At 43.1% G+C, this 27813-nt stretch overlaps 1 protein-coding gene across 7 annotated transcripts in view; it reads left to right on the top strand.

Moving 5' to 3' along the window:
- Positions 1–27813, top strand: part of NRG1 (neuregulin 1) — a 720225-nt gene that overhangs the window by 551519 nt on the left and 140893 nt on the right. For 5 of the 7 annotated variants that reach the window (XM_037902308.2, XM_043546669.1, XM_043546677.1 and 2 more), the window contains 2 exons: positions 2413–2463; positions 6258–6308. The exons of 1 other annotated variant lie outside the window; for it this stretch is intronic. In XM_037902308.2, coding sequence (XP_037758236.1) covers positions 2413–2463; positions 6258–6308 — 102 coding nt within the window. The remainder of the gene's footprint in view (positions 1–2412; positions 2464–6257; positions 6309–27813) is intronic. One more of the 7 variants, XM_043546671.1, reaches the window with a different exon arrangement.

Below are 27813 nucleotides of genomic sequence, written 5' to 3'. Positions count from 1 at the left end.
ATATGTGTGTGTGGAATGGACAGGGCTATTCACATTGTTGCTGTTGATGGAGACCAAGACGTGAAGATGAAGAGAGGGCCAGAAGCCACTCTCCAGATTACCAGCTCCTCACAGTGCTGAAGACACCACTACTGAAAACCACCTACGGCTTTTCTGCCTCTGCGAGCGCTGGAGGCCACCTTCAGGCCTCCTTCCTCTTTCTCCTCAGCCTGTTTTCTACAGGTGTTGCGCGGAGTGGAATGCATCGCAGCCGTGGTGCAGCACGCAGTCCTCGATAAGCAATAATGAGCGGCTGTTGTGTTTTACACCTTCAGCTGTTAATGTTACGAACCGCGCTTGATGCTATATGACTGTGCCACCTGTTTTCTGAATGTGGTTCTTCTGGAAGCCCTGTTGGTGCCGAGCTTCTGGTCATACCTCCCGCTACAAATGCAACTCGCTGTCTGTCTTTGTGGAAACATGGGCTAAGCTTTGACTGATACTGCTCAGCCTGTAATGAGAACGATGAGAGAGGCTCCACCAGCTCAGCACAGGCACTGAATGGAACACTGTTTCTTTAAGAAGAAAAGAAAATGTTGCTCCAATATGGCCTGATGCAGAGATGTCTGAAGTGCCAGACCTGCCATGTCCCCTCTCATTTTTAACAAGGGTTAATTGTTTGGGCAGCTCAAATTATATATCAGTGCACTGTCTCCATCCCTGACAAGCTGCATAGATCCTTACTGGTGCCCAGCCATGCACCCTCACGTGCTATGACCTTGTGTGACAAGATTTTGACCCTAGTATTTTATATGCATATGTACACTATTCATTTGCAGAGCACCCACCGCAGAGTAGTGGGGGAGCACTTCATAACAATTTTTCCAGCATCATGAGATAATTGTGGACCAAGTGTTCCAGAGAAACAGTAAATTTGCCAAAGGAAACTGGGCCACAAGGGAAAAAATCCAAACAGAAGAGCTAGTGAAAAAGGGAGGCCAGAAAGGTGAACAGATCCTAATACAAAGGCCTTACATCAAGCTTTGATTGCAGCTACATTGAGTGAAATTACATAGACTGGTTCTTGATCTTGGTCATGTCCATGTGCAACCTCAGGATCAAGAACAGAGAACAACCTAGCAGTCTTATTTGCCTTGAAAGAAAATCCTGGACAGATGTCCCTCCACTAACTCATGCCTCAATAAGGGATTTCTGTATCTTTGTAGTACTACAGAAAATGGGAACAATCTGAATGTTCCAGGGAGTTGGAATATTTTGAACAATGTGACAGGGCTGAACAGTTGGGCGCAGACCACAGTTGTTCAGGAAGATCTAACACTATACTATGGCTAGTGGCTATTGGAGTTCTTTTCCCAAGTGTCTTCTGCGTTCTTCTTCTGTATTCCTTTTGTCTGATCTTCTGGAAGCTCGCATGCTTAAAATTCTAAGCAGGATGTTCCCGACACTTCTTGAAATGGTGGCATCCATGACCCTTCTCGTTCTCCAGCCAAGCATGAGGATATTGTACTACCAATGGAGCAATAAAGAACTTTACCACCTCAGTGCTTGATAACTGTCTAGACAACTTCAGAAAATGTACAGTCCAGGAACATGTGCTGAAGAGCGTTCTACTCAGCCAGACAACACAATAGCAGATTGTGATATGGATGTTCAGTGCTCTGGGTCCCCACAGAAACCCGCTCTAACGGAAAGCCATCCATCGACTTATTAGACACTCTGCTAATCATTTAGCAAGGAGCTAAGTGCTGGTTCTATCATGTACCATTGCCACCAACGTTTATATCAACAAGCGAAGTGGGGAGCAGCCTATGGCATTATGCCAAGAGCAGTCGTTCCCTGGGACTTCTGTATAGCAACAACTTGACTCCACTTTTGCGCAACATGAATGCTGGCTTCCAAAGCAGAGTCTTCCGCCTCCACCATGAGTGGGAATTGGCTGTGCATGTGAGTTAGAAGATTTCCATGAAGTAGAGGAGGATACCATTGGATATATTCATGAACAAGTAAAATAGGATGACCAGAAATCTTTCTTTGCAAAATCCAACTGCTTAGAAGCACAAGGACTCAATACACTCATTGAACTGCTCCATAAATACAGCCATTTGTGTGCTTTTCCTCAGTTGCCATGGATCCATTATTCCCAGATGAGAATGAGAGACTTGAACAGGGTCATTCTAGCCATAGATCATCCTGTGTTTTCCCCCAGGAAGCTATTTTGCTAGTAGACAGTCAACGGCCGTAGGCATCCTTGCCCCCCTGAGGCTGAAGTCTGAGCTTGCTTTTTAGAGCTTTAATTTTTTTCTTGAGCCAGTCCTTTCTTAACAGATAAACTGGCTTTTGCTGCTAAGAATGATGAGTTCAGGATCTTTTGAAACCATATTGTAACCTCCTATTACCTTTTATGTTTTACAGAGCAGTCCAGCAAGACACCCGTATCAACAGAAGGAGCAAAAACTTCCTCACGTAAGTCAAATTAAGTGGTCTCGTCTCTCTCCAATTAGTTCTTCAGACCTAGGTCTGCTCTCTCTAGCTCATTCTGCATATAACAATTTGCCTGGAGCCAGAGCTCCATTATGTGGGAGTGAGAGTGACTTGAATACTGGCCCTGGATGGGTGACTTTAAAATAGGCGTGAACTATTTTTTAATCCTTTAACGTGGAGGTGCTCTTTAGCAAACAATTAAAGAAGGGGCTAAGCATAACTTCCAGTGTCTCTGAGCTGTATACGTTGTCCTGCGTCGTTCACTGCAACCCTCAGTGTGCTGCGGCTCACCTGACCTCTTCTTGGGTTATAGGTTGCTAGTAACACTTCAGCTGCTGGAACACATCTTTACACTTGGTCCATAACAGAATCTTTCCAAATGGCAAGTAGCTGTGTCTGACTCTCTGCCTGTGCATGTGCATTTTGTAGGATGGCAGTGTCACATATGTTCGTGTTTCCTTGCAGGCTACACGATGATTATCTCACATTCATGTAAGAGTGGGTCCTCGGTGGCTATGTGGCCCACTTAGGTTCCTGGCTAGCTCATGGTGACACTTTCTTGTCCCTTAGTGATTCCATACGACCTGTGTGATCACGGCACCAGCACCTCATTTATCTTTCTCCTATGGGTGGCTGAACCTGACCGGATCTGCAATCTGGTACTGCCCTTGTGCAGGTTTCATGAATACAGGTCGTATTCTTGGTCTGTGCTTTTACTACCTTTGAGGCTGTTTCAGTCTGGTCTGAACTCTTCTGTGTGTAGCCCAATTGGTGTGAGTGTCCCTCTCAGCATTCTGCCCTTGAACAGCTCTGCTGTTAAGTGTTCCATGCGTATGAGGGGCGTGTTTCTAGGCTCCAGGGGCACTCAGACTGGACTGTCTTTCTTTAAAAAAAAATTTAAAAATTAGTGTTACTTTACGAATGGTCCCCGTATGGTAGATGGTCAATATAACATTGTAGTGATACTTTATAAATGGTCATGTCTCTCCTACCATGTCTGGCTGAGGAAGTTGTAGACTGGGGTGGATAAGACATACATCCCACAGATTTGCGAAATTGCACAGATCCGGGCTGGCAAAGGGACTGTGGTCTCTCGCTCGCTCTTCTGGAATGCCATATCTGGTCGGGTTACCATATGTCCATATTTTCCAGGACATGTCCAGAATTTTTAGTTCTTAAATCGCCATCTGGGAGGAATTTTTAAATATCTAAAAACATCTGGGATTTTGCCATTATTATTTTTCCCCAAAGAAGAGTTGAGCATTCAAGAAAGAGAGTGAATGTTGATCACTCGAGAGAGTGTCCGCTTTTTCCCCCTAGCTCCCAGCGCTTGCGCCCCGAAACAGCTGTTTTGCGTGGCTGCGAGGGAGGGGGAGGAAAGCGGCGCGCTCAGGGGAGGAGGCAGGGCCGGTGCGGGGACTTTGGAGAAGGGGTTGGAATGAGGGTGGGAAAGGGGTGGAGTTGGGGCGGGGCAGGGGGGCGTGAGCAAATCTCCCCCTCCCCCCGTGCAGTGTCCTCTTTTTTGAATGTTCAAATATGGTAAACCTAGTATATGGCAAAGGCTGCTTTTAGTCTGAGATGACAACATTTATAGGCTAGATCAAGGAGAAAAGTGTGACCACAAGAATTTGCATTGAGCATGCCTGCAGCCTGTCCTTTGATGCATCTCTGTGTGTGGTAGCTTGGGAAATCTTGGCACTGGGGTCTAACAAATGCCCATCAGATGATCCAGGATTCACTCATGTTCTCAGTGTGGCTGTCAGTATTGCTTCACTTGAGACATGTTAGACCAAACAGTTAATAGCAAGGGGTCCTGTAAGCACAGGAGCCAGTTTTGTCCAGAGGAGTGTCATGCTGGCCCTTGCCTGCACTTCACTTTCATTTCCTCACCCCCTGTGAGGTAAGAACAAAATCTGTACACAGCGCTTCTTTCTTCACATAAACTGCGGTTTTGCTACTTGTGTTCTTCCCACGGCCTGCTTCTGCACAGGAATATTCTCCTCTTTGCTGTGACTGGGGCAGAGGCTATGATGTGGTCTCTGAGGAGTTCAAAAGGACATTTGCTGCTAAAATACTGCACTTGCAGATTTAATGCCAAATAGTAAATATCAAAACTACTTTCCACCAATGGGAGTATTAAAGTGCATAATCTGATGACTACTTATCAAGGGACTGTTTCCAGCCACTGTCTCTCTAGAATTCTGAATAGAGTGTTGGCCACTTAGCATAGGAGATCATCTTACGTTGGTATGGAGTCGGGATGGGTCGGGATGACTCTGTTCAGCTCTTGTGCATCCAAACATACCCACAAAGCTGTTCATCCTGGATCTATGCTACTTCTGCTCTGTAAATCATTACAGAATCCTCTAGCTGTTTCAGAATAATTGGGATTTCATACACCCTGCAATACAGATGAGCACATTAGATCTTCTTTGTTGATTGGAGATGGACTAGTGTACAGTGCTCCTGTTTAGACTGCCACCATCCGGTTGCCTAGGAGTGTTGCTTTTGTATCTTTGGAGCTGAAGGAACTTGCAGAGTCACCTTAACTTCAGGTGTGGTTTCCCTCTACATGATTATTCCTTTTGGGCCTTATTCTCGAACCCTAATGGGCTACAAATATCCCATTCATCTGGTATACCTACTGTAACCCACTCTGTGACCCTGTGATCTCTACTAGGAATATGGCAGTGTGTTTAACCTCTGCCCAATGGTCTATCAAAAACCTCACTATACATTCTTGGCATTGTTGTTCAATGCCGGGCATTCCTTGGCTCTGTCTTCCTCTCACTGGTTGCATGGTATTCTACTGCTACCACAAGTAAAGTCCTCTTTCTGCATGGGTTCTGTATTGTTGCTTTCTAGCTGAGATGCTGTCCTGCACACCTTAGCATATGACTACTGTACTCGTGTGTTACACTATATATTGCCAGACCCTCGATGGGTAGACCTTTTGCAACTCCTAAATACATCCCCTGGTTTTGTTGCATGCGTTTGGGCCTCGTACCTTTTGTCTCAGTAGGTCTGGGCCTGGTTTGATTGACCCATTAGCCTGCTTCCGTACACTAATTGCTTCCAGTAATTTTTCTGAAGTCCACCCCATCATTATATGTCTCCCAGAACTGGTTGCTTCACCTGCCCTACAGATTGTGATTCACTCCTGCCCGCTTAAGTCTGCTTTTCTTCAGTCTTTCTTTTTTACCACATTGTGCTGCCATGACGTGCAGTTTTGTTCTTGAACATATCCTCCTTGCGCAGGTCTGTGTCCGTGCCCCCTTCCGGCTGTGGATATGGCCAGACCTGGTGGCTTTCATAGGCGCTGCTCTCTTTTTAGTCACAGCAGTCCCTAAGCACAGCTGTTATTACATGTAGCCTTGATGACCCATTTGGTGTTGTTCTAGAGAGTTACTTGCTCTTGGCACTTCCTTGCTCAATACGCAGAAGAGAATGGCCACTTTCAGGCCCTCTGCTTTGAGGCTGGCCCCTGATTCTGTCACAGGCAGCTGAAAACGTTGTTCCTATCACTGCCAATTTTTTCTTATGTTTCCCTCCAAGGACAATGGATCATTTTTGCATTAATTGTTTATTCATGGTGTGTCCCTTACTGTAGTGACTTCGAAGTGCCTCACTTTCTGGAGTTGTTTTTCTTTTTTCTTTCCTTTGGTGGTTTTCTTTATTTTTTTTCTGGGGAAGATAAGTTCAAGATCTTCCAATACAATGTGATGGTTTTTTTGTTATCTCCTTATGACCTTGTTGTTACCTTCTGTGTGTTGCAGAGCCCGTGTTTGGGATACAAGCATCAACAGAAGGGACTAATGCCTCCTCCTGTAAGTACATACAAACAGTTCAAGTCTTTAAGAACTAGCTCTCCAGACACACATTTTCCTCTCTAGCTCCATGAGTGGATAATGAAGTTATCCCAGAGATACAGTAAGTGACAGGGAGCAACCCATTTGCATATTGGGACTAGCAATATATTTTTAAGTGTCAGTGTTCGTGAATGCTATTGTATCAGTCTTTGAGCTTCAGAGCCTGAGCCAGAGAGCGTCCAACCTTTACAGCCTGAGGGCGAAATGTATTATTTCAGAAAGGTCGAGGGGCCATACTCAGGCAGTGCAGAGGGAGAGGAAACCACCAAAGTCCCCTACTGGGAATTTCCCCATTGTGGGGGAGTCCCCAGCAAGCCCTCTGGCTCCTACCTCCCTTTCCTCAGCACATGGTACTGGAATGTGCTATGCTCCAGCTACCCCCATCTGGAGCATGGCCCCTGAGGGTCCTTCCAAGTCTGTTGTCAGCTGGCTCATGTTAAAGCTTCGCCGTTTCTTCTCTGTTTCCCCTGTCCTGGGCTGCCCTGGGTGGCTGTGTGGGGGAGGGGAGACATTTTTGCTGAGTGCTCCCTTAGGTTCAGGCAGAGCCTGCTGAGCTCCTAACCTGCTCTTCGTGGGGCTCCGGCAGCAACGTGGACAACGGAGCAGCAAGAGCTACTCTTCTCCCTCCTCTGCAGTGCAGAGGCAGCCAGCCTGGGGGAGGTGCTGAGCAGATGCATCAGGGAAGGGACAGCAACTGCTGTGACTGCTCCCAGGAGAGCTCCTGGGGCTGCAGGAGAAGCAGTGTGAAGCAGCTGTGGAGGTGGCTCTCCTACATCCTCCATGTCGTGATGGGGCTGATTCAGACCCTTCAGTTTGACCATCGTAGGTTGCAGCTCAGGGAGCCACTTTTCAATTCCTGACAATGTGCACATAGTCATCATACCACAAGCACCCTGGAGGGCCACAGTTGAGAAGCCCATACATCCACTGGACACCCCTGGCCCAAACAGCTAGCTTTTGAGCATCGGGAAAGCATTACTGTATAACTGATAGGACGATTGGTGGGGCGGGGCTCATCTTCCTCTGAACCACTAGGAACTGACTACTGCCAAGGTAAATGGACCATTGGTCTGATGATCCCTCATGACAGTTCAAGTGTTTCTATAAAATGTATTCTGCACGGTATAGCAAACTATATATAGATGCCCTTAGTTCATGTTTAATAGCTACTGTAGGAGCATAATATGGCATTGTCAAAGCCAAATGCCTGGACGTGGAACTCAGAATATTCTCCGTACTTAAAATGAGAAATAAGATTAATGCCTGCAGATTTTTTTCTAGCTATTGGATTGATTGGTGCTTTTAACTGTGTCGAGGGAAAATAAGAAATTAGGGGCTGGCAAAAATCTTTCAGCCTGCAAGGTCAGAGTAATAAATGGAATCTTACCTTTCTGAGGCATAATAGCAGGGCAAAAAGACAACCCACCTGAAAGGCATCCTCAGGACTGGGTATTTAAAATAGCCTCTTAGACTTCCGCAACCTAATTCTGCTCTCACACTGATGTAAATGAGGAGTCACTCCATTCAAGTCAGTAGAATTAAACAGGAAAACTGTTGAGAGAGCACAAGTAGACCCTACAGCCTTGCCCCTCGGGTAGAAAAAACGCTCCCAAAGCAGAATGGTCGTGTTTTACGTTCGCTTTGCACATGGGTAGACACTGACACACAAGGCATGGCAAGGCGAGATGTTTGACGTTTAGGCCCCCATATATGGTATGAAGTTGTTTAGGGCTTTTTCCTGATTTGACTGGGTCATGCCCATTTCACAGTAGTTGTTTTGAATCTTGTAACAGCCACAGGAGGTAAAATAAACTCTTTCCTTCCACCACATTGAGAAGATTAGATGTTGTTTCAGAAAACATACCAGCAGGGTCGCCATCAGCCAAACACAAGAAAGAATCTCAGAACATTGCCCTGGCCTAAATTTTCTTAAGTGACCAGTGATTTAGGTTTCAGAGTAACAGCCGTGTTAGTCTGTATTCACAAGATTTTAGGTGCCTCATTTTTGCGGGGACCCAACTTGAAACATCTTAAGGGTGCCTGGTTTTCAGTGGGCAGGTGCTCACCACTTTCTAAGATCATGTCCCTTTAAGGTGTGTCAAGTTTGGCACCCAAAAATTGAGGTGCCCTCCTCAAAATCACTAGTCCCTTTTAAAATGTAGGTATTGGTGCTTGTAATTATCCAACAGTTCATCTGGATCAGTAGAAAAGAATTCAGGTCAAAGCCTGTTCATATCTTCTTTCATCATGCAAGGATCTATGGATGATACTAACTTACCAGTGATAGCGCTGTCAGGTGGTTTGTTTTCCAAATTCAAAGTAAATTACACTTGCAGGATAGTATCCATTAAGTTTATTTTTTATTATTCAATACTGAAAACTAAATTAGAGCTTTTATTTTTCTTGTCACTGTAGTTGTGTGTGATAGAATTTCCGCTGCAGGATTGGATGAGCTAAGTGAGCAAATCACTAGTAACTGGAGCCCTTTGCACTATCATTAGCAAGGGCTGCTGAGGTCATCTGAGCAGTTAGGGAATGGAAGTCATTTTTCTTCTGTTTTTAGGGCTGCAGTGACCTGAAACAAATCCCTCACAACCTATAACTCTTTTCTGTATGATGCTGGTAAGGGAGAAGTAATTCTGAAACTTTACCCTCAAGACAACTCAGTGCCTTGGTATCACGTGCTTTTAGTTAACTGCATGCTTAAGACCAGAAAGGAAAATTTGGTTGGCTTTGCAGTGTTAAGAGAATTGCTGTAAAAATGCTCTGCTTCATCGCCATGACAGTCAAATATTGTGTTGCATGGCCTTGCTCTTATTTTATAAAGTGTCCCTAAAGATGTATTCTTGCTTGTAAAATTATAATGTGGTGAGATTCTAAAGTGACCATGTGCCGTGATAATGCACCGGACAATTAGTGGAGTACCAGTCATAATCAGAACCTTGCACAGGAAGGAGCTCTGCAGCAAAATCTCTGCATGGGGAGAAGTGGGTGGGTGATCTCTGTGTAATGGATGTTCCATAGAGTGTTTTGCTGGGCACTGTTTCTGTGTATGCTGTATTAGCACGAGGAAGAGTTTCCGAGCACTTTTGACCTGCTGGTAATCCAGAGGCTGGGATCAAGAAGGGGAAGCCAGTCATGTTGGGATCTCAGCCGGGATCAGCATGGGGGAACTGTTTGCAGGACAGAAGAGTCAGATGGGCTTGCGGCTGAGGGGAGAGGAAAATCAGACCTGGGAAGGGCTTAGGTGGTTCTGCTTCATGAGGGTGGCAGGGAGTTGTCCAAGGGTTTATGGAAATGTGAGGGGCCTTGAAGTGTTGTGGAGAGATAGTGGGAGGGTGTAGTGGCTGTCATGAAGCCAGGGCGCCTGTTGGTTGGGAGAAGGAGAAGAAACTGAAGAGGAGTTTTCTCTTTTTCATTCTTCCACACAGAACAAGTGCCATCCTTGATGTTCTAGGGGTAAAACTAGTTCAAACTAATGAGCAATAGCAGTGGGAAACGTTGGACTTGAAAAGAGTCAAAACCTGTAAGAGAGTCAAAGGAAAGATCGAAACCTCAGGGGAGAATATTTGTCTGAAAGGGTACTGCTGAGTAATGAGGATTCCTCACTCACAGGGACGCCTGTACTGATGCAGTGGAATTATTTCCATATGGCCTTGATTCCACAAAAGCCCCAATTTTATTTTTCCTAAAATAGATCCTCAACAGTCTGTTCAGGAAGTCCTGGTTCAGAAAACCCATGTGAGCTACTTAACCGGGTGTTTGACCGTCTTTATTCTTGAAAAATAAAAAAAGAGAGAGGAAAACCCCACGCCTTTTTGGAATAAACTCTAGCCTTATCATTCATTAAAGACCAAACCCATGCAATGTGTGAGAAGGCAGAGTATTTGGGCTCTAGGTGGATGCAGTGCGAGGGGGGTTAGAAAGGTGAAATCCGCCACCTCCAACCTGGAGAAAGGATCTAGCAGCAATGCAGCTCTCGCCATCAGTGCTGGTGCTGAGGCTGCAGCTGCACCCCGTGGCTTGAAGTGGTTTCCATCATATACAGGGTTTACAGTTTGGTTTATATTGTTCCAGCACCACTGGCTTCCTCGTCGTTGAGTGCCACTGTGTGGATTGAAATAGCAGCTGTGGTCCTCCGCTGCCAATTGTGTCCACTCGTCCGCATGCATCACTGCCCGCTGTGCAAGCCTGTGACGAGCCAGGCCAGAGAACTCTTCCAGGGTGTGCAGGAACTTCCGCACAGCTGCTCCTCCCATGGCCCTGCTGTGTAGCCTCTGTTCATATCTGAGGTGGAGGGCAGCACCTGGTGTTAACCCTCTGCTCTCTGGATGAATTTCACTTTATTTTCTCCTAAACCTAAATGACAAGAACGGCCATGCTGGGTCACACCAATGGTCCATCTAGCCCAGTATACTGTCTTCCGACAGTGGCCAATGCCAGGTGCTTCAGAGAACAGGGCAATTATCGAGTGATCCATTCCCTGTGTCCACTCCCAGCTTCTGACAGTCAGAGGCTAAGGACATCCAGAGCATGGGGTTGCATCCCTGACTATCTTGGCTAATAGCCATTGACAGACCTATCTTCCATCAACTTATCTAATTCTTTCTTGAACCCAGTTATAGTCTTCACAACATCCCCTGGCAATGAGTTCCATAGGCTGACTGTGCACTGTATGAAGAAGTAGTTCCTTGTGTTTTTTTTAAACCTGTTGCCTATTAATTTCATTGGGTGACCTTTGGTTCTTGTGTTATGTGAATGGGTAAATAACACGTCCTTATTCACTTTCTCCACACCAGTCAAGATTTTATAGACCTCTCTCATATCCCCCCTTAGTCGTCTCTTCCAAGATGAACAGTCCCAGTCTTTTTCAATCTCTCCTCATATGGAAGCCGTTCCCTAACCCTGATCATGTCTGTTGCCGTTCTCTGGACCTTTTCCCATTCTAATATGTCTTTCTGAGATGTAGCAACCAGAAGTGCAAGTAGTATTCAAGATGTGTGTGTACCCTGGATTTACGTAGTGGCATTATGTTATTTACTGTCTTATTATCTATCCTTTTTCTAATGAGTCCTAATGTTCTGTTCACTTTTTTGACTGCTGCTGCACACTGAATGGATGTTCTGAGAGAACCATCCACAATGATTCCACAAGATGCATCCAAGAGCGTGCACAACTGGAAAAAAAAGAAAGCCAGCGAGCTCTAATAGTCAGTTTAGAGATGTGACATGTCAGCTAGCAGTGCTCATCTCTTCTATCCATAGATAATAATTTGTTCAATCCATCCCAGACATAGCTAGATATCTTCACAACTTTCCAGTTTTTCACAGTGCAATAATGCATTTTCCAACCTGCATATTAAGCGGAGCAGATTCAAACAGACACAGCAAAGATCACGCAAAGGCATTCTGGCTGTCACACTATCTCAGGTTCAAAATTGTGCTTCCATTAAAATATATACACATTAAACAGCAAAAACTATATTGATTGTATTAGGAGGTTGTAGTTTTAGAGTGTGTTAATATGAACTTACACTGTCAAAGATAACTGTCTCACTAGTCAGTAGCCTGCATATTAAAATGTTGTAAATGAAATCACATGCTTTTTGCTAGTGATGGGTGAACTGCTTCAGGCCAAATAAGAATAGGCCCAAACCTTCCTCCATCTCCCAAATTGTACCCAACCCCTCCATAAAGATTAGTAAAAAGTGTGTGATAAGAACCTCCCCTGCACACTTGCTAATTATTTCTCTCCAGATAGATGCTCAATTAGGACAGCCCTCTCCTGAACTATAATCCTTCTTCTGAGCCCCACTGCCTTCTAAGTTAGCAGCAACCTCAGGTGGCCCTAGGATCTACAGCACAGAATGCACTGCCCTTTGGATACTCTTAATCATGCAGTCTTCCTTGTGAGATTTAGGAGCTGGAGATGAAGCCTCCTGCAAAGAGCTGGACAGATCCCTGTTATCACAGGTGGGCACTGAGTTTTGGGATGGGAAAGAGAAGACTTTTCTGAGATAAAGCCAGGAGGTTTATGGAGAGCTCTCCGAGTCTGGGGGCATCCTTACAATAGGGATCTACCCTTTAAAAATTACATTGTGGGGTTCCATGTACCCTGCTTCTCAGTGACTTTCCATTCCAGTTTGCTCCATTTACAAATAGAGTTGTTTTCTCTCTGCTACTCCTTCAAACTAGAGTCAGGCTGGGTTCTCTCCTGGTATCATCACCAGTAATAAAAAATCAGGAAGCCAGCTCATGCTCTCCATAACTCCTGTGCCAGCCTTCTAGCCTTCAGAACAGTTGCCCGGGTATAAGTGAGGATGTAGTTTGATCTGCAGAACTTTATTATTGGTGAAAAGATGCAAGAGGGAAATTATAATTTATTACAATAGAACCCTGAGGCCTCAATCCAAAATTTGGGCCCCATTGTGCTAAGTGATGGATAAACACATAGTGAGAGACAGTCCCTGCCCCAAATAGATGAAAATCTAAATAGACACGTGTGGGAGGGGAAAACAAGGCATGGAGAGGGGAGTGACTTACCTAAGGTGGCAGAACTGGGAATAAAACCCAGGTCTGCTGACTTCCTGATCAGGGCCTGATCCACCGAACCACACTGCCTCCCTAATGCTAGTAAGGAAAGAACCCAACAGAAATATGAACACACTGACTTTGCAGCACTTGCAGTAAGAAAAAGCATTTTTTGTTTGTGAAGGGAGCAAGCTAGAGCTGGTCTCTCGGGGAGGGGGAGGGGGAGGTAGAAGGAGAGGAAAGGGGAGGGTGGAAACAATAAACCTGGAATCTAATTTTACAGTAACTTTTCAGTGTTGACACCCCCTTTGAGAGCTTTGGAGGCTTGCATAGCTTTTGGCTAAGCCTTCTGACTTCTGGATGCTTACCCAACCCTCCAAATGGATTAAGGCTTGCTCGCTGTTAGTTTTTCTGTAATTCAGAGAATAGATCATTTTTGGATTGAAATGAACCATTAAGGCCAATAGAGTTACCCTGCTGTCTAGTTTTCAGAGATTCTACTTGTTCTGTTTTTTTTTTTTAATGCTACTAGCAAGAAAAGCAAAGGAAATTGCATTACAGCGAGGGGACCCAACAGTTACCCACCACTGATCATAGATCCATAAAAATATAGGCCTGGAAGGGACCTCAGTAGGTCATCTAGTCCAGTCCCCTGCACTCAAGGCAGGACTAAGGAATAATTAGACCATTGTTGCAGGTGTTTGATGATAAAGGTCTGACTAAAATCTACACAAGCAATAAAATGCAAAGCTGAGAGTGAAACTCAATTCTAAACTCTCTCTCTCTCGTATGTCTAATTATTGCAGCACATAGTGTATGTAAGATGACCTGCTATCTGGAGACCCTGTAACATACAGGCTTATTGGGGTGTGTTAAGATTTTGAGATGGAGTTTCTGTCTTAATTCTGAGTTCCCTTAGTTTTATTTGACTCCACTGTATTCTGAGTTTAACAGATGTTCACTTTTAATACTCTCTCTACATTAGAAATACAAAGAAGGTGGTGCAGTGGCTCCTGCATCAGTGTATATGTGCTCAGAATAAAGAATTGGAGGACAAGCAGAATAGAATAAGAATAATCTATCATTTATTTACCATCTTTTATCCCAAAGGAGCTCACACTGCTTTACCGTACCAACAAAATATATTGCTATCACATCACTTACCACTGAAATACAGACACCTCTGGGTGAAACGACACAACTGTTTTAACAGTGCCTAGCAACACTGCACAGTCATTTAGTCCAGAGCAGGAAGTGAAGAATACTGTATCCAATTGAAACAGCTGAGGGAATTTAGATAGGCAGAAGGCAGTTACTCATATTGCAATTTTGCTAGCATAGTGGGACTAACAACCCCAGCTCTTGTCAAAAGTACTACAGGATCTCTGACCACAAGTATTCAGGACATAATTAAGAACATAAGAACATAAGAATGGCCATACTGGGTCATACCAAAGATCCATCGAGCCCAGTATCCTGTCTGCGGACAGTGACCAATGCCAGGTGCCCCAGAGGGAGTGAACCTAACAGGTAATGATCAAGTGATCTCTCTCCTGCCATCCAGCTCCACCCTCTGACAAACCGAGACTAGGGACACCATTCCTTACCCATCCTGGCTAATAGCCATTAATGGACTTAACCTCCATGAATTTATCTAGTTCTCTTTTAAACCCTGTTATAGTCCTAGCCTTCACAACCTCCTCAGGCAAGGAGTTCCACAGGTTGACTGTGCGCTGGGTGAAGAAGAACTTCCTTTTATTTGTTTTAAACCTGCTGCCCATTAATTTCATTTGGTGGCCCCTAGTTCTTATATTATGGGAAAAAGTAAATAACTTTTCCCTATTCACTTTCTCCACACCACTCATGACTTTATATACCTCTATCAGATCCCCCCTTAGTCGCCTCTTTTCCAAGATGAAAAGTCCCAGCCTCTTTAATCTCTCCTCATATGGGACCCGTTCCACATCTGAAAGACAGCACCTCTCCAGTAGCTCAGTGCCCCTAATATCAATGCAGGGACATTGAGTCAGGGAAATACTCTGCTGCGTTGTTCATTTCAGAATCAGCCCCCAAGAGTTTATTGTCATCTCTGCTTTAGGGATTTTATAAGTGACACTGGGCAGGTTGAGATAATTAATATGAATGAATCTTACATTTCCTATTTAAGGGCAAAAGCTGGTTGCAGAAGGGATCACAAAGGAAACAGTTACAATCAAATAGTTAACATTTCTCAGACCTCTAGGAGACGCACAATCTTCAGTCGCCCTCTGGTTCTCAGTCCTTGTGTGGTATTAAGTATCTGCCTCTAACTACTTAATCGCACAGCGTTTTCTTTAGCTATAATCTTTGGTTCTCCTTTCATTCCATGGGAGTTAGGTTGGCACTGCAGGTCTGAGCTGAATTAGCCAGTTCCATGAGAAAGTTTGTACACATCATCCTTTGGCTCACAGACAATTAATACAAAGCCAATTCTCTCCTGTGCCACTCTTTCCAGTGGAGGTCAAAGAGGTAAAAAGCAGTGATTGGTCTGAGTGCTATTAAAGTTGGAAGAAGCTGACACTGCAGGAGCAGAGAAATAAGTGGAAGAGTTTATAATGCTTAAATACAGCTGGCAGCTTGGAAAGGGTATTAAAGAACATTAGCTTTATCCATCTGCATGTTTTTTCTGTGTGAGGAATAAATCCATGAGGCTGGCACTTGACTCATCAGTTGAATACGATTAGATGATATTCAGGGTCTTAGAACAGTCCCCCCCATATTTATTTCCCCCTCAGGGTGAAGGCTATGACCACTTATTCCAAACGGAGTGCTTTTCGAAGGTCACTGCTGATTCATAGTGCGGAAATGCACCGTAGGATGTCTCATGTCCTGTTCCCTTGACAGAACTCTAATGCCAGGGCCCTGTGAAATAAATATCCATGCAGTCTAATGCCAGAAGGAGCCACCACTGTGGTCATCCAGTCTGACTTCCTGCATAATACAGGCCATAGCACCTCAAGCGATATGGATCTAAGTGCCTCGCAATAGGAGCCACTTCTGAGAATTTGAGATCTTTGCAGATCTGGGCCTGTGCCTCTAAATCAGTAGGTAAAACTCTAAAAGCTTGGAGGCTCTGTTTAGATGCCAGGTTCCAAACTGAATAAATGTCTCACTAGGAAATTGGCCGGAGGTATCAACACTCTTCGTGATATCATTGTTCTGTTACCTTGTTTTGTGTGGAAACTGGCTGATTAACTGATTACAGGCCTGTACTAACCTTCTTTAACTGCTGGATTAATTGGGAAATTCTGTAGTCTTCCCCATTTTATATACAGTGAACGAGGCAAAGTAAGGTCGTGAATTGGGCTGAATGACTCTTGTCTTGTTCACTTCATTAGTTGTGTAGTGTGGTGTGCTGTGACTGATGCTGGCATGTAAATGAACTGGCATTTGTAACTGGACAAATGCCCACTTTTGTCCAAAAAGTGGGGTGTGGAGGAACGTGTGGGAGGCGAGCGGTGATGCCAGCCCTGCGCGGGGGGAGGCACGGCTCCGGTGAGCAGCTTGGGCCAGACCCGCACACTGTCCCATTTTCCCTTTGGGAAATATGGTCACCCTACCAAAACCCATGGAAGTGGATGGAAAACTCATATTGGCTTCAGGGGGCTTTTGATCAGGCACTTAACCTCTCAGGGTGGGATCGTCATAAAGCTCAGCACTGGCCCCCCTCTGCTCCAAGGGTAAAAACTCCCATGGACTTCAGTTGGAGCAGAGATAGGCCAAGACTGAACACATTTGAAAATCCCAGCAGGTGGAAAATGGGAATAATCATACCTCCCTAGCTCCCAAGGGTGAGGTGCTCCTGTACCGTGGGGATGGTTTGCACCTATGTAACTCCGTTCACTTCACTAGAGTTATGCTTGATTTATACCAGCATGACCAAAATTGGGCCAGCAGCGTCTATGCTGATCGCGTAATTATAGACACCCTGTCGCAGAGGGATATGTTGTCAGGCTTGACCTTAGCATTTCTATTGCTACATTATGGATTCCACAGGAGGAAAAAATCTAAAGCTGTCACTGTTACAATAACAAATAGTCAAGGTCTTAGGCTTCCCTCTGGCTATCATCTTTTGGACAGCAGTTATTACAATATCTAGTAGTACTGGGGCAGCCTTCTCTGAATTATCCCCCTTTTTAATTTTATTTTCAAGGCATAACGATAATATAGATGGAATAAAGTTCCATCGGAGCCAATGGTGTTAGCCAACCAGAGATGCGCTGAATTACAGCGAAAGATATGACCTTGACAGGATACAAGCAATTCAGACATTCTGGTGCATCAAGATATGTCATTATGCTGAAATCAAGAATGTCTCTGCACTCTAAAAAAGCATAACAGAGCCAAAACGCTCAATTAAAGACTGAAAACGGATCCTCGTAGAAGTCAAAACTTAGTGTGGAAATGCTGTGCATGAAGAACAATATTTGTGTTTTAATTAAGTAATTATAAATTGCCCTAAAATTTAGGAGACTAACACAATGGAATTCTAGCTACTATATATCTCTATCTCCTTCCCTCCCTTCCTCTGGGTTTTGTATAGGCGCTCATCACTCTTATGAATCCCTACCACCTATGATTGGAAAAGCAAGGTTCCCAGGGGACTTCATGAAGTCTTCTTTCTTTCTTTTCTGTTCAGAGGAGGCTCTATTTGTCAATATCATTCTGATTCTGGTAGGAAATCCTTATCAAAGAGGAAGGTCTTGCAATGTTTCCTGAAGGTGGTCTGGCTCTGAGTTACTCCACTCTCCTTGAAAGTTTGTACCACAGCTGTGTTCCCTTTGATTCAGAAGCTTGGATCTCCATCTGTCATGTGGTGCATCCTGGGCTTTCTGATCTTCACTGTCCCGAAGGAATGCAACTGTATTGGCAGTCCATGAAGAAGCAATCTCTAGTGTAGCTGGGAGATGATCCATTAATGACTTTGTGGGATTAGCATCAAGTGGCAGTGGAAGAAGATTCAGATCGAGGGATTGGAGCATAAGGTTGGTATGCTGATGGCAGCCTAACCTGGGTGGGAGGCGGGTACCTGCATTCTGCACAAACTGGAGCCTTTGCTTAGCTTCAGATAGAGTGAATTATAGTCATCCAGTCTGGAAGTGATAAATGCATGGATCACTGGCCAGGCCATTGCCTGAGAGGAAGCGGCAAAGTTTATTAGTGAGCAGTAGGTGAAAGAGGTTATTTTTGGTCATTAACATTTAACACTACCTCATCACCTAAGCTTTGTAATGTGTCAAACAGGATTCAGAGGTATCAGAGGGTTAGTCTGTATCCACAAAAACAATGAGGAGTCCAATGGCACCTTAAAGACTAACAGATTTATTTTATTTGTAGATGCAAATAAATCTGTTAGTCTTTAAGGTGCCACCAGACTCCTTGTTGTTTTTGAGGATTTAGAGAATTTGCACCACTTTGCCTTCAATGAAAATGTCCTAGCTAGTTCTTCAAAGTGTTTCCTCTGCTAACCAGCATCAATTTGGATTTGTTCTTTGAAAGATAAATTAAAAGATACTGATTAATAGAGAAAGATAACGAGATACACTGCTAGGTTTGGAATAATTTGTAAAGTTCATCGTTCTAAACAAATGTTTGTTTTAAAAGTAACTCATTGAAATATTACCTTTTGCTTAAAAAAAATTGAGTTACACACTCTGGGTTATGTTTTCAAAGCCACATATATAGAGAACTAGATGCACAAATATTTTTAATTGGCTCAAGGGGCACTGCTTTGGAAATGAACCTATACAATATGCGTACTCTGTCACCAATATCATGGGGATACCAAACATTGCAATTGAGACATGACCTGGATCTCCATTGGGCCATATATATAGCAGCTCTAATCATGGGAATTAATAGGAACCTTGTTCCCATGCACTTCTGTTCTTACAATGCAATGAGAACTATGCTAAACTCTCCTCCAATAGATATTACCCTTCACACACTTTGCATCTTTTTCCTTCGTAAATTGTGAAATCAGCTGCCTTTTGGTAACCTCTTCTAATTAGATGCAAATGAGAAAAGTTACATCTCTGGTGACTTTCATTTTCAAAATGTTATTGGAGATTGTTTGCAGTTAATGTATTTTTATAATTCATGTTATGGCTTTTCATGAAACTCTACCTTTTACACAGAGTAGAGAGAAACAACTGTACTTTATGTAGCAATTAAAGCACAATCACTTAAAAATACTATTGTTTGTCATAATGTATGTCCCTCTGAATACATAAAGGTAGTTGACTAGTTGGTAATTAAGTGGCATATCTGCAGTATCTTAGAAATGCATGGCAAGTTGGCACATACAACCCATTCAGATTGTCAGGAAATAAGCTACTACCCTGGATCAATTGTGATTTATGAATCATGGATGTATGCGTCTGAGGGGGTGTCAATGTTTTTCTTCAATAAATATATAAATATATAATGTCTTGCATGTTCCTTCCTATGATTTTTTTTTCTTCTGACTCAGTGCTTTTTAGGTTAGACATTTCCCCTTTGTTAGGGATCTACAGATAAGCAAATCTAAGGAGCTGGTATAGACCTCATTAGTAATTAAGTAAATCTAAAAGTTTAGTTATCAAAGTTGCCCTTTCACATCACCATTATAGTATAGGGCCGGATTCTCTTCTGCACCTAGACCTTCTTGCTCCAGGGGAGGGGAGGTTTTTATCCAGGGGAGGCCCCTGATTTTCAAACTGCCCTGGCCCTCGTGTGAGTTAGAGCAGCATAGGGGTTTCTCTAATTTCTGACAGCAGGTATGGTACCTACGTGACCAGATGAGCACTGGCCCCCGTCATGGCCCATCCCTCCCCTGATATGCCACCTACATCAGGGTGCGGGGTAGTTGGCTTTATACCAAGAGAATTCTAACCTTGGCCTCTGTCACCAGATTCTGGATTCTTTATGATGCTCAGGGGCAGAGAATCTGGACCATGGTTTATATTCCTGATCCCAAGCCAGCTGGGGTTATGAAGAGTTTTTCCAGACATGAGAACTTGTCTTCCAAGATTTAGCATGGAAAAGTTTTTTTACCATAAAGTCTTAAAACTCAGAGTAGAGGTTGAATATGGAAGTGTTTGGCTGGGCACAGGACTGGATCTGCAAGCCTCCTGTGTCTGAGGTTACGTTCTCATAATGCATTTCTACGTGGAGTGGTATTAGCATCAGAAATGAAGCTCAGATAATAAAGTCATGATCATGACAAGTTCTGAAGTGCAGAGGATGGAACAGACCACACATTGACTTTTATTAGTGACATTTACTCTGTTAGTATTCAAAGTTACATGAACTGAAATTATTAATATGTTCAAATTTTTGACAAGGTATTTTGGAGATTCTGTCTTTGGCGTCTAAAAATGTGAGCACGTTTGTTGGCGTGAATTACTATAATGGTTGATTTTTTAATAGAAAAAGATAAAGCAGCATTCTGGGGAAGATATTTAACTTCCTACAATAAACCAGAAGGTATGTTTTTTTTTTAACAGGACAGTTACACTGATTGATATGTCTTGTCTCCACACAGACTTGGAGAACACAGAAATTCCCATATTGGGTCAGACCCATGGTCCCTATAGTCCGTGTCCTGTCTCTGACAATGGCCAACCCCAGGTTGTTCCTTCTGAATGTCTTTAATACTAAGTAACATAGCCAGGGATGTTCTCATTATCCATGTCTAATATGTCATTGAATTCTACTGAGCACTTACCCACAAGGATATTTAGTGGCAATAAGTTCCACAAGCTGGTTCTGAGTTGAGTTAAAAACGTTCAGATTTAAATGCTTTGTATATTAGTATAATTGAATGGCATCTCTTCTTCTTCCATTATAAGAAAGTAAATAGGAGTGCCTGATTTTACCTTTTCTCTACCATTCATTATTTTGTATTCCTTTAACATGTTTTTATTATTTAAACCCATGTAAATCTGGAGTAACTCCACTGAACTCATTTAGACGAGATCAGAATCTAACCCATGAGCCCTTTCTTAAAATGTTCAGTAACAGCTCTCTCCCTCCATTCCTTCTGATAGCTTTCTTTCCCTTAAAATATGTTCTGGAACATGCAAAGCACTTGGATAAATCATTTTGTGCTGCTTATTATGTACAGGTAATTGTGCGTATTAATTGCCAAGTGCTGAAATAGCACTCTTTTTAGTATTGCTTGGTCTGCTAAAGGTCAGAAGAATCTTTAAAGACTAATTACACAGTTAAATATATCTAATATGCCCTCAGGCTACAGTCCTCTTCATTCAAATGCACAACGATATTTTGTGGCATAGAATTAGTGTTTAGGTTCTCCTGCCCAATGGGATCTGAATCCAAAGCCCATCTCTGATGTCTAGGCTTACTCAAGGGTTGTATTGTATCTATTTATTATTATTTTCTGTTTGTCATTTGTGGGGTTAAGAAGCTTCAGAAGGAGAAATGTTGCAAATATGGACTCCACATGTTTTTGCGGTGTTAGACAAATAAGTAGTTGAAAAAATTTAACAGACAGCCCTAATTTCTGTATGTCAACCCCAGGCTTCATGGGAGGCTAGAGGGTGAAATCCGCTCCACCTGTGTACAGCCAGAATATTTGGGCTCTATGTAGGTGAAGTGCAGAGGTGAAATTAAACCTCACATTGGGACTAGTGGAATGAAGTGCCGGACAGCCTGTGGCCCTTTCTTTTGGCCCACCCCCCATTATCCCTTTCTGTGACATGTAGAAAGCTAACAGGCCTTTCCCCACAATCCCTCTCTGCAGCACCTCCTCAGGGCGTGGGTGGTTACTTGAAATAGGAGTACATCCCAGTGCACTATGGAACTGTTAGTGCATGGTAGCAGGGTCTACACAGCCAGTTAGCAGGCTAGTGCACTGAAGATTCACACCCTGGCTTGCTGCGCGTCACTGTGTAGACAAGACCTTGCACTGGCCCTCAACAGAGTAAGTGAATTTCACCATAGAAGACAGGAGCTGAGTAAGAGCACTGTGGTGACACAGTGGACCAGAGCACGACTCTTATCGCTTGGCTACACTGCAAAAAGAAAAGAAAAAACCATGGCCACAAGTCTCAGAGCCTGAGTCAACTGACTCCAGTTTACACTACAGGCCTAAACAGAGCAGTGTAGACTTTCCTGCTAGCGCTGGAGCCCAGGCTCTGAGACCCTCCCCGCTCCCTGGGTTTCAGCCCAAGTCAGAGCATCTACACTGCTATTTTTAGCCTCATAGTGTGATTCCTGTGAGCCCAAGTCAGTTGACCCGGGCTCTGAGACTCACTGTTGTGGTATTTTTTGCTGTGTAGCTGTACCCTTAGGCTGATTTCTTCTTTTTTTAATATCTGAGTTATGCATGTAAAATATGCCATAAAATTGTGGGTAATTGGATATGAATTGTGCATGCAATGACATAGTCCTACGAGGTAATACTTATGCATTCATGACCCATTACTCCCCCAACAAGAGCGCAGTGATAGTGAACAGGCTTGGAGGCAAAGACTTCAATTCACATATGCCAGTGAGTTTTCAACATATGGGCCCAAACAGCACTCCTCCATTCAAGGAAGGGATTTGCATATTGGGGGGATTATTAATTATTACCAAGCAGCCTGCTTTCCTTTTCATTCTTTACGAATCTGTTACTTGGGATGATATGTGATCTTGGCTAATTTTATTGTTCTTAAATGTCTTGTTAACATTAAACTGTCATTCACCGAAACCCGCAACCAGCTGTGATAAAAGACAAACATTAAAAAAGTAGAAAATAAGCCCTCCCTACACTGCAGAACAGCACATCGGGAAAAACCACCTCTCATTGAAACCCCTTAGCTATGCGCTAACAGTTTTATTCAAATAAAAAACTAATTCTTTTTAAAACTTGTTTTAGAAAAACAGCAACTCTTCACTAACACTTCTGAGGAGTTAAATAATTCAAACAAACATTTGGTTTCTCCATCATAAAAAACTAGCATTCACCTGTTTTATTTTTTTTTCATTCATTTTCTTTTTCGTTACAAACTATCAAAGGCAAAAATTTGGTTGCACAAAATGACACATGCAGTTTTTACAAAGTACTAAGAGCCAGATTTTACAAAGGTATTTAGGCACTTAGAGAGGCAAGTAAGCTCCTAGTGGAATTTACGAAGCACCTGAGCAAGTTAGGTGCCTAATGCCCACTGAAAGTCAAAGGGGTTTAGGTGGCCTTGCTCATGGGGCACATTTGTAAATTCCACTAGGTTCCTACATTCATCTTTAGGTGCCTAAATACCTTTGTAAATCTCACTCCAAGTACCTACATTTTTGAAAAGACGTTTAAGATTTGGTATGCCGATTAGATGTGGTTTGGTGCTAAATAATGCCTGGGACTTTCAAGGGGGCAGAGGTTGTACCACTTTTCCCTTTTTCATCCTGACCAGCTTCATGATCTTTCATAAACTTTCCAAGATAAAATTGTAGCTTTGCTACGACTGAGTGTGCACAGGAACACAAGTAAGAAAACTCAGCAGTTTATCTAATGATAAAAGCTGAGTAATATACCAAAGAGCAGAACAGAAGAGTGACTGTTCTTTTTGGACAGACGTAATTGCTCTCAGGGTCACATTCAGTGCCCATCTGCTGTGGTGGTCAGGTGTTCTAGGAACGATGTGAGAGAGGTGTAAAGCATCATGCACACAACTGTAACATTGTAAACACAGGAAACACAGTTAGGATAGCAGTGATAGTAATAAAAGAAAGAAGAGTATTTCCATCCATGAACAATTACATACATGGTGATGGTGATGGGGGGGCAGAAACAGAGGAAAATGATTCCCCCCAAAGAGGTTGAAATATTAGTGGATTAAAAATTAAACTTCCATCTCCTTAGCTCTATACCAGCCAGTCACTGATCACATGTACGTCAACCTCCCACAAACCAGTCTTGCTGTTCATCCCTTTGTTGATCTGGCTGGAGAAGAAAGTGAAATTGACCAGCTGTACAAATGGTGTATGTGTGAATTCTGACATCAGACAAAAATAGTCAAAGAAAGATAAAACTTAGGAATTGCCAGAGTGGATCAGATGCTTTGTTCATCTTGTTCGGCTGATTCTTCAGAGGCAGGTGCAAGAACCCCATGCAGTAGGAAGATGTTGGAATAATCTGCCCACCAGAGGATTCTCTGGCTAACCGCTAATAATTAGAGATTGGTGTAATCTCTGAAGCACAAGGTTTTATATCCTTCTACAACTTTTCTTCTAATTATAACTATCAATATACCGTTTAGCCATTTATATATCCAATTTCTCTTAGAATGTTGTTAAATTCTTGACCTCTACAGCAGCCTGTGGCAATGAGTTCCACAGTCTAATTATATAGTGTGTGAAGTTGCTCATAATGAGCCCTGTCCTGTATGATGTCAGTAATACCCTCAATTCCCATTGACTTCAGCAGGAGTTGAGGGCCTCAGTACTGTGTCATGCCTAATATAAACAAAGGGGTTGGGGAGGTGGTCCGCACTAAGCAGAAAGTGACCAACTGAAGTTTTTGTCTTTCCTTTGGCTCCTAGCTCTCCTAACTCATCATTTACCCTGACTAGAAGGAACCATAGCCATGGCATATGATCATATATTGTGGCTGAAACTGGATCATCCATGACTGATACAAGAGCAAAGGAATTGCCATACCACATGAGAGCAGTGATCCATTGATTCCAGTATCCTGTCTCTGCCTAGATGATTTAGAGGAAGGTGCAAAAAAAAAAAATCCCTAATAGGCAATTTAGGAAAACCTATTCGTCTTCCTAGTCCCCCCTTGGTTCATGCTTGGCTTATGCCCTGAAGCATGAATGTCTGTATTCCTTCTATAAATTGTTCGTATGCTATCTGATGCCACTTGTAGACTTTTCATTTTCCATACCAATATTTAATTCATTTCTGAATCCTACGAAGATTGTGGCCTCAATGGCTCTAAATGAACAGGTATTTTCAATGACACTCCCCCCTAAAAAAGTTTTTTTCTACCTCCATCTTGCTAGGAAACTTTGACCATTTCTCCTTGGCCACAATGATCCATGAAGAATTCTAGAAGTATAGAGGGGCACAGTTTTCCTATACTGCCAGCAGCCAACAGAGATTCTTCCTTAGCTCAAGTGGTAGGGGGTTTTGCTTTCCAAGCAAGAGGCATTTGGCTACTAGGGTGTTAGATGTGATGTGAGAACATAGACAATAGAGGACGGGAATTCTAATCCCACAGTGCTTATGGAGTGCTGAGTGACTGGTGTGCATCACAGTAATTGTAAGGTTCCTAGGTGACTGTTGACTGGCTACAAGGTAATCTGTATGATATATGTATGAATTCTGTGTGTGTCTTTGTACATACAGTAAATACGTACAGGCACATAGCAGGAGAAATTCACCTCTGTGCAGAGGGCCAGCACCACTAAGCTCTGGCTTATCCATAATAATTTGGAAGGTATCAAATGTGTCTTCAGAATTTGCATGCTTAGTTTGCCTTGGGGAAGGGGATTGTCTTGGTGCAGATAGAGCTTAGATAGCAATTTATTCGTCATCAGGGCAAGACAGTAAACCCGACTCTTCATTTCAGGGAAGGGTGAATAAGGAAGGATGCATTTTCTGGCAAACCAGGGGATCATGAGCCTTGCTCGTTTCCAGATGGGATTTCCATAATTATGTCTATTTCACGCATGATGCATACTTTTACCGTGAGGAAATGTACAGGTTTAAGGTGGAACGTTTGTGGAGAGGGAGGGGAATCATCTATACGGATGCAATTTTTTGTCTCTGACAGTCGTTTGGGCTGTACCAGTCAGGTCTGAAGATCTAAGTTAATTGCCTGGGTTTTATAACTCACATATGAATCATTGACAACAGCAATTTGTTTCTGAGATGATTGTAACTTTGGAATTGATATTCTCTCTTCCCTCACCACAAACCTAAATATTCCCCTTTGTTTTTGTTGTGTGGGAGGCTGTGAAGAGAGCTTGCAGCTACTTGCACTTGGTAGGTGAATGAAAGAAGCGTTTTATAAGGTCCCACAATGAATTTGCATACCTTCTGTGATCTTCCATGCGTCTGCTCCCGGTAAGCATATCACTCTTGTTTACTTCAAGTGCAGCCCCACCTTAGATTTTCCAGAAATGCTCCTTTGCTTAAAAATTCCTAAATCCTTCAATAACATGAAATCTGACTAAGCAAATGCAGAGGTGAATAAACAACCTTAGCACAAGAATGCGTTTAATAGGTGTTCAGCTAAGACAGAGGACTGGATGGTCCAGTGGTTAGGCCTGGGGTTTGGGAGACCCAGGTCCCTGCTCTGGCAAAGACTTTTTGTGAACTTGAGCAATGGGAGTTAGGCACCTAAATACCTTTGAGGATCTGGGGCTTCACCTCTCTGGGCCTCAGTTCCCCATCTGCACAATGGGGATAATAGCACCGCCCTACTTCACAGGGGTGTTGCCAGGATATGTTAAAGAATGTGAAGTACTTAGTTACCACAGAAACAAGGGCCAGATAAATATGACAGAGAAACCAAATTATGATCCCATTCTAATCAAGAGGAGTTTGGGCTCTGATTTCAGTGGGACCAGGATTTGGCTAAGCATGTGACAGAGTAAGTGCATGGGACCCAAATACACAACAATGGCATAAGTGGTAGTTTAACCATTGATGTCAATGGGAGCAGGCTTATGGGGAGGCAGGTATGTCATTCAGCAACAGACAGATGTTTTCAGAAGTAATTTAAATGCTCTTTATTACACAGCTAAGGAGCATTTTTTCTTAAATTATCTGATGGTCTTAAAGACCTTGCTGTTTGTGTGATGCTTAAAGAAGATGCTCTAAATCCACATTCCCTATTACGGAATTAAAGGTTTGGCTCAAGGCTTTATAGAAAGAATGTTGTTTAATGCTCAATAAATCGGGTTACTATAATTATAAAACTTCTACCTGCATTTCTGATCAGCATTTGAAATAGCTAATTCCTGCAATCAAGAACATAGAAACCAGTATAACATTATTGCAGCATTAAATTAACGGCAACTTTGTCAACCACAAATGTGATCCTATATGAATATTTTGCAATACAAAAATCCCTGTGAAACAGTGCATATGCTGTAAAGAGTTGCCTCTTTGGCTTGGCTGGTATACATCTTTAACAATGTAACGGCTTCTTCAGATTGTTTTCACTTGTATAACGAGTGCAGAATTGTAGTTTCAAAATTTGCCGCCATTTAATAACACCTTTCCTTTTAATTTTTTTTTAATATTAAACAGCCTTTGATCTAACATACAGCATTTCACACACACAATAAATGTCATGTTGTTTGAGATTTTGTTTTGTTTTTATTTTAAATGCAGGGGGTTGCTTCTAGGAAAGGTATTTGTTACATTAGCAAATGAAAGCCTTCCTTCTCCTAATAGGATTAGACCAAATAATTAGCGCTGTTCCCCACAGTGGTGCTGAAGGGCCTCTCTAGGACACACGGAGGTTCAATGTCAGAGTATGGCTGAAAAGGTTACATTTAATTCATGGCCACTTGGGAGAGATGGAGTCACCTTCAGATGGAGGGCTACAGTTCTTCCTGCCATGAGCCCCAGTACACCTAGCCAATAGGAACAGGAGACAACTACTTAAGCCTCAAAAATACCACCAGCCACTAATGGTGGAACTAAGGCACTGTTGCTAAGGGACTGTAATTAGCAGGGAGCAGGAAGAAATTGGGAGTTTAACCTGGTGCAACACCATCATCTCACCATGTAGTAAGGTTCACTTTGCGAGACCTGGAGGGTTTGTGTAGGGTTCCATGGAAGCGTTCTGCAAGTTACTGCAATGTTTGTGACATACTTCAGCAGATGGCCTATGGAGAATCCCTAAACCCAAAGATTGCATTATGACACTGGGTATACTAGAATAGGAAGCT

This window comes from Chelonia mydas, chromosome 5 (genome assembly GCF_015237465.2).
Source record: "Chelonia mydas isolate rCheMyd1 chromosome 5, rCheMyd1.pri.v2, whole genome shotgun sequence".
NCBI lineage: Eukaryota > Metazoa > Chordata > Testudines > Cheloniidae > Chelonia > Chelonia mydas.
The sequence above is the reverse complement of the archived record's forward strand: the minus strand, read 5'-3'. Positions and strand labels throughout refer to the sequence as shown.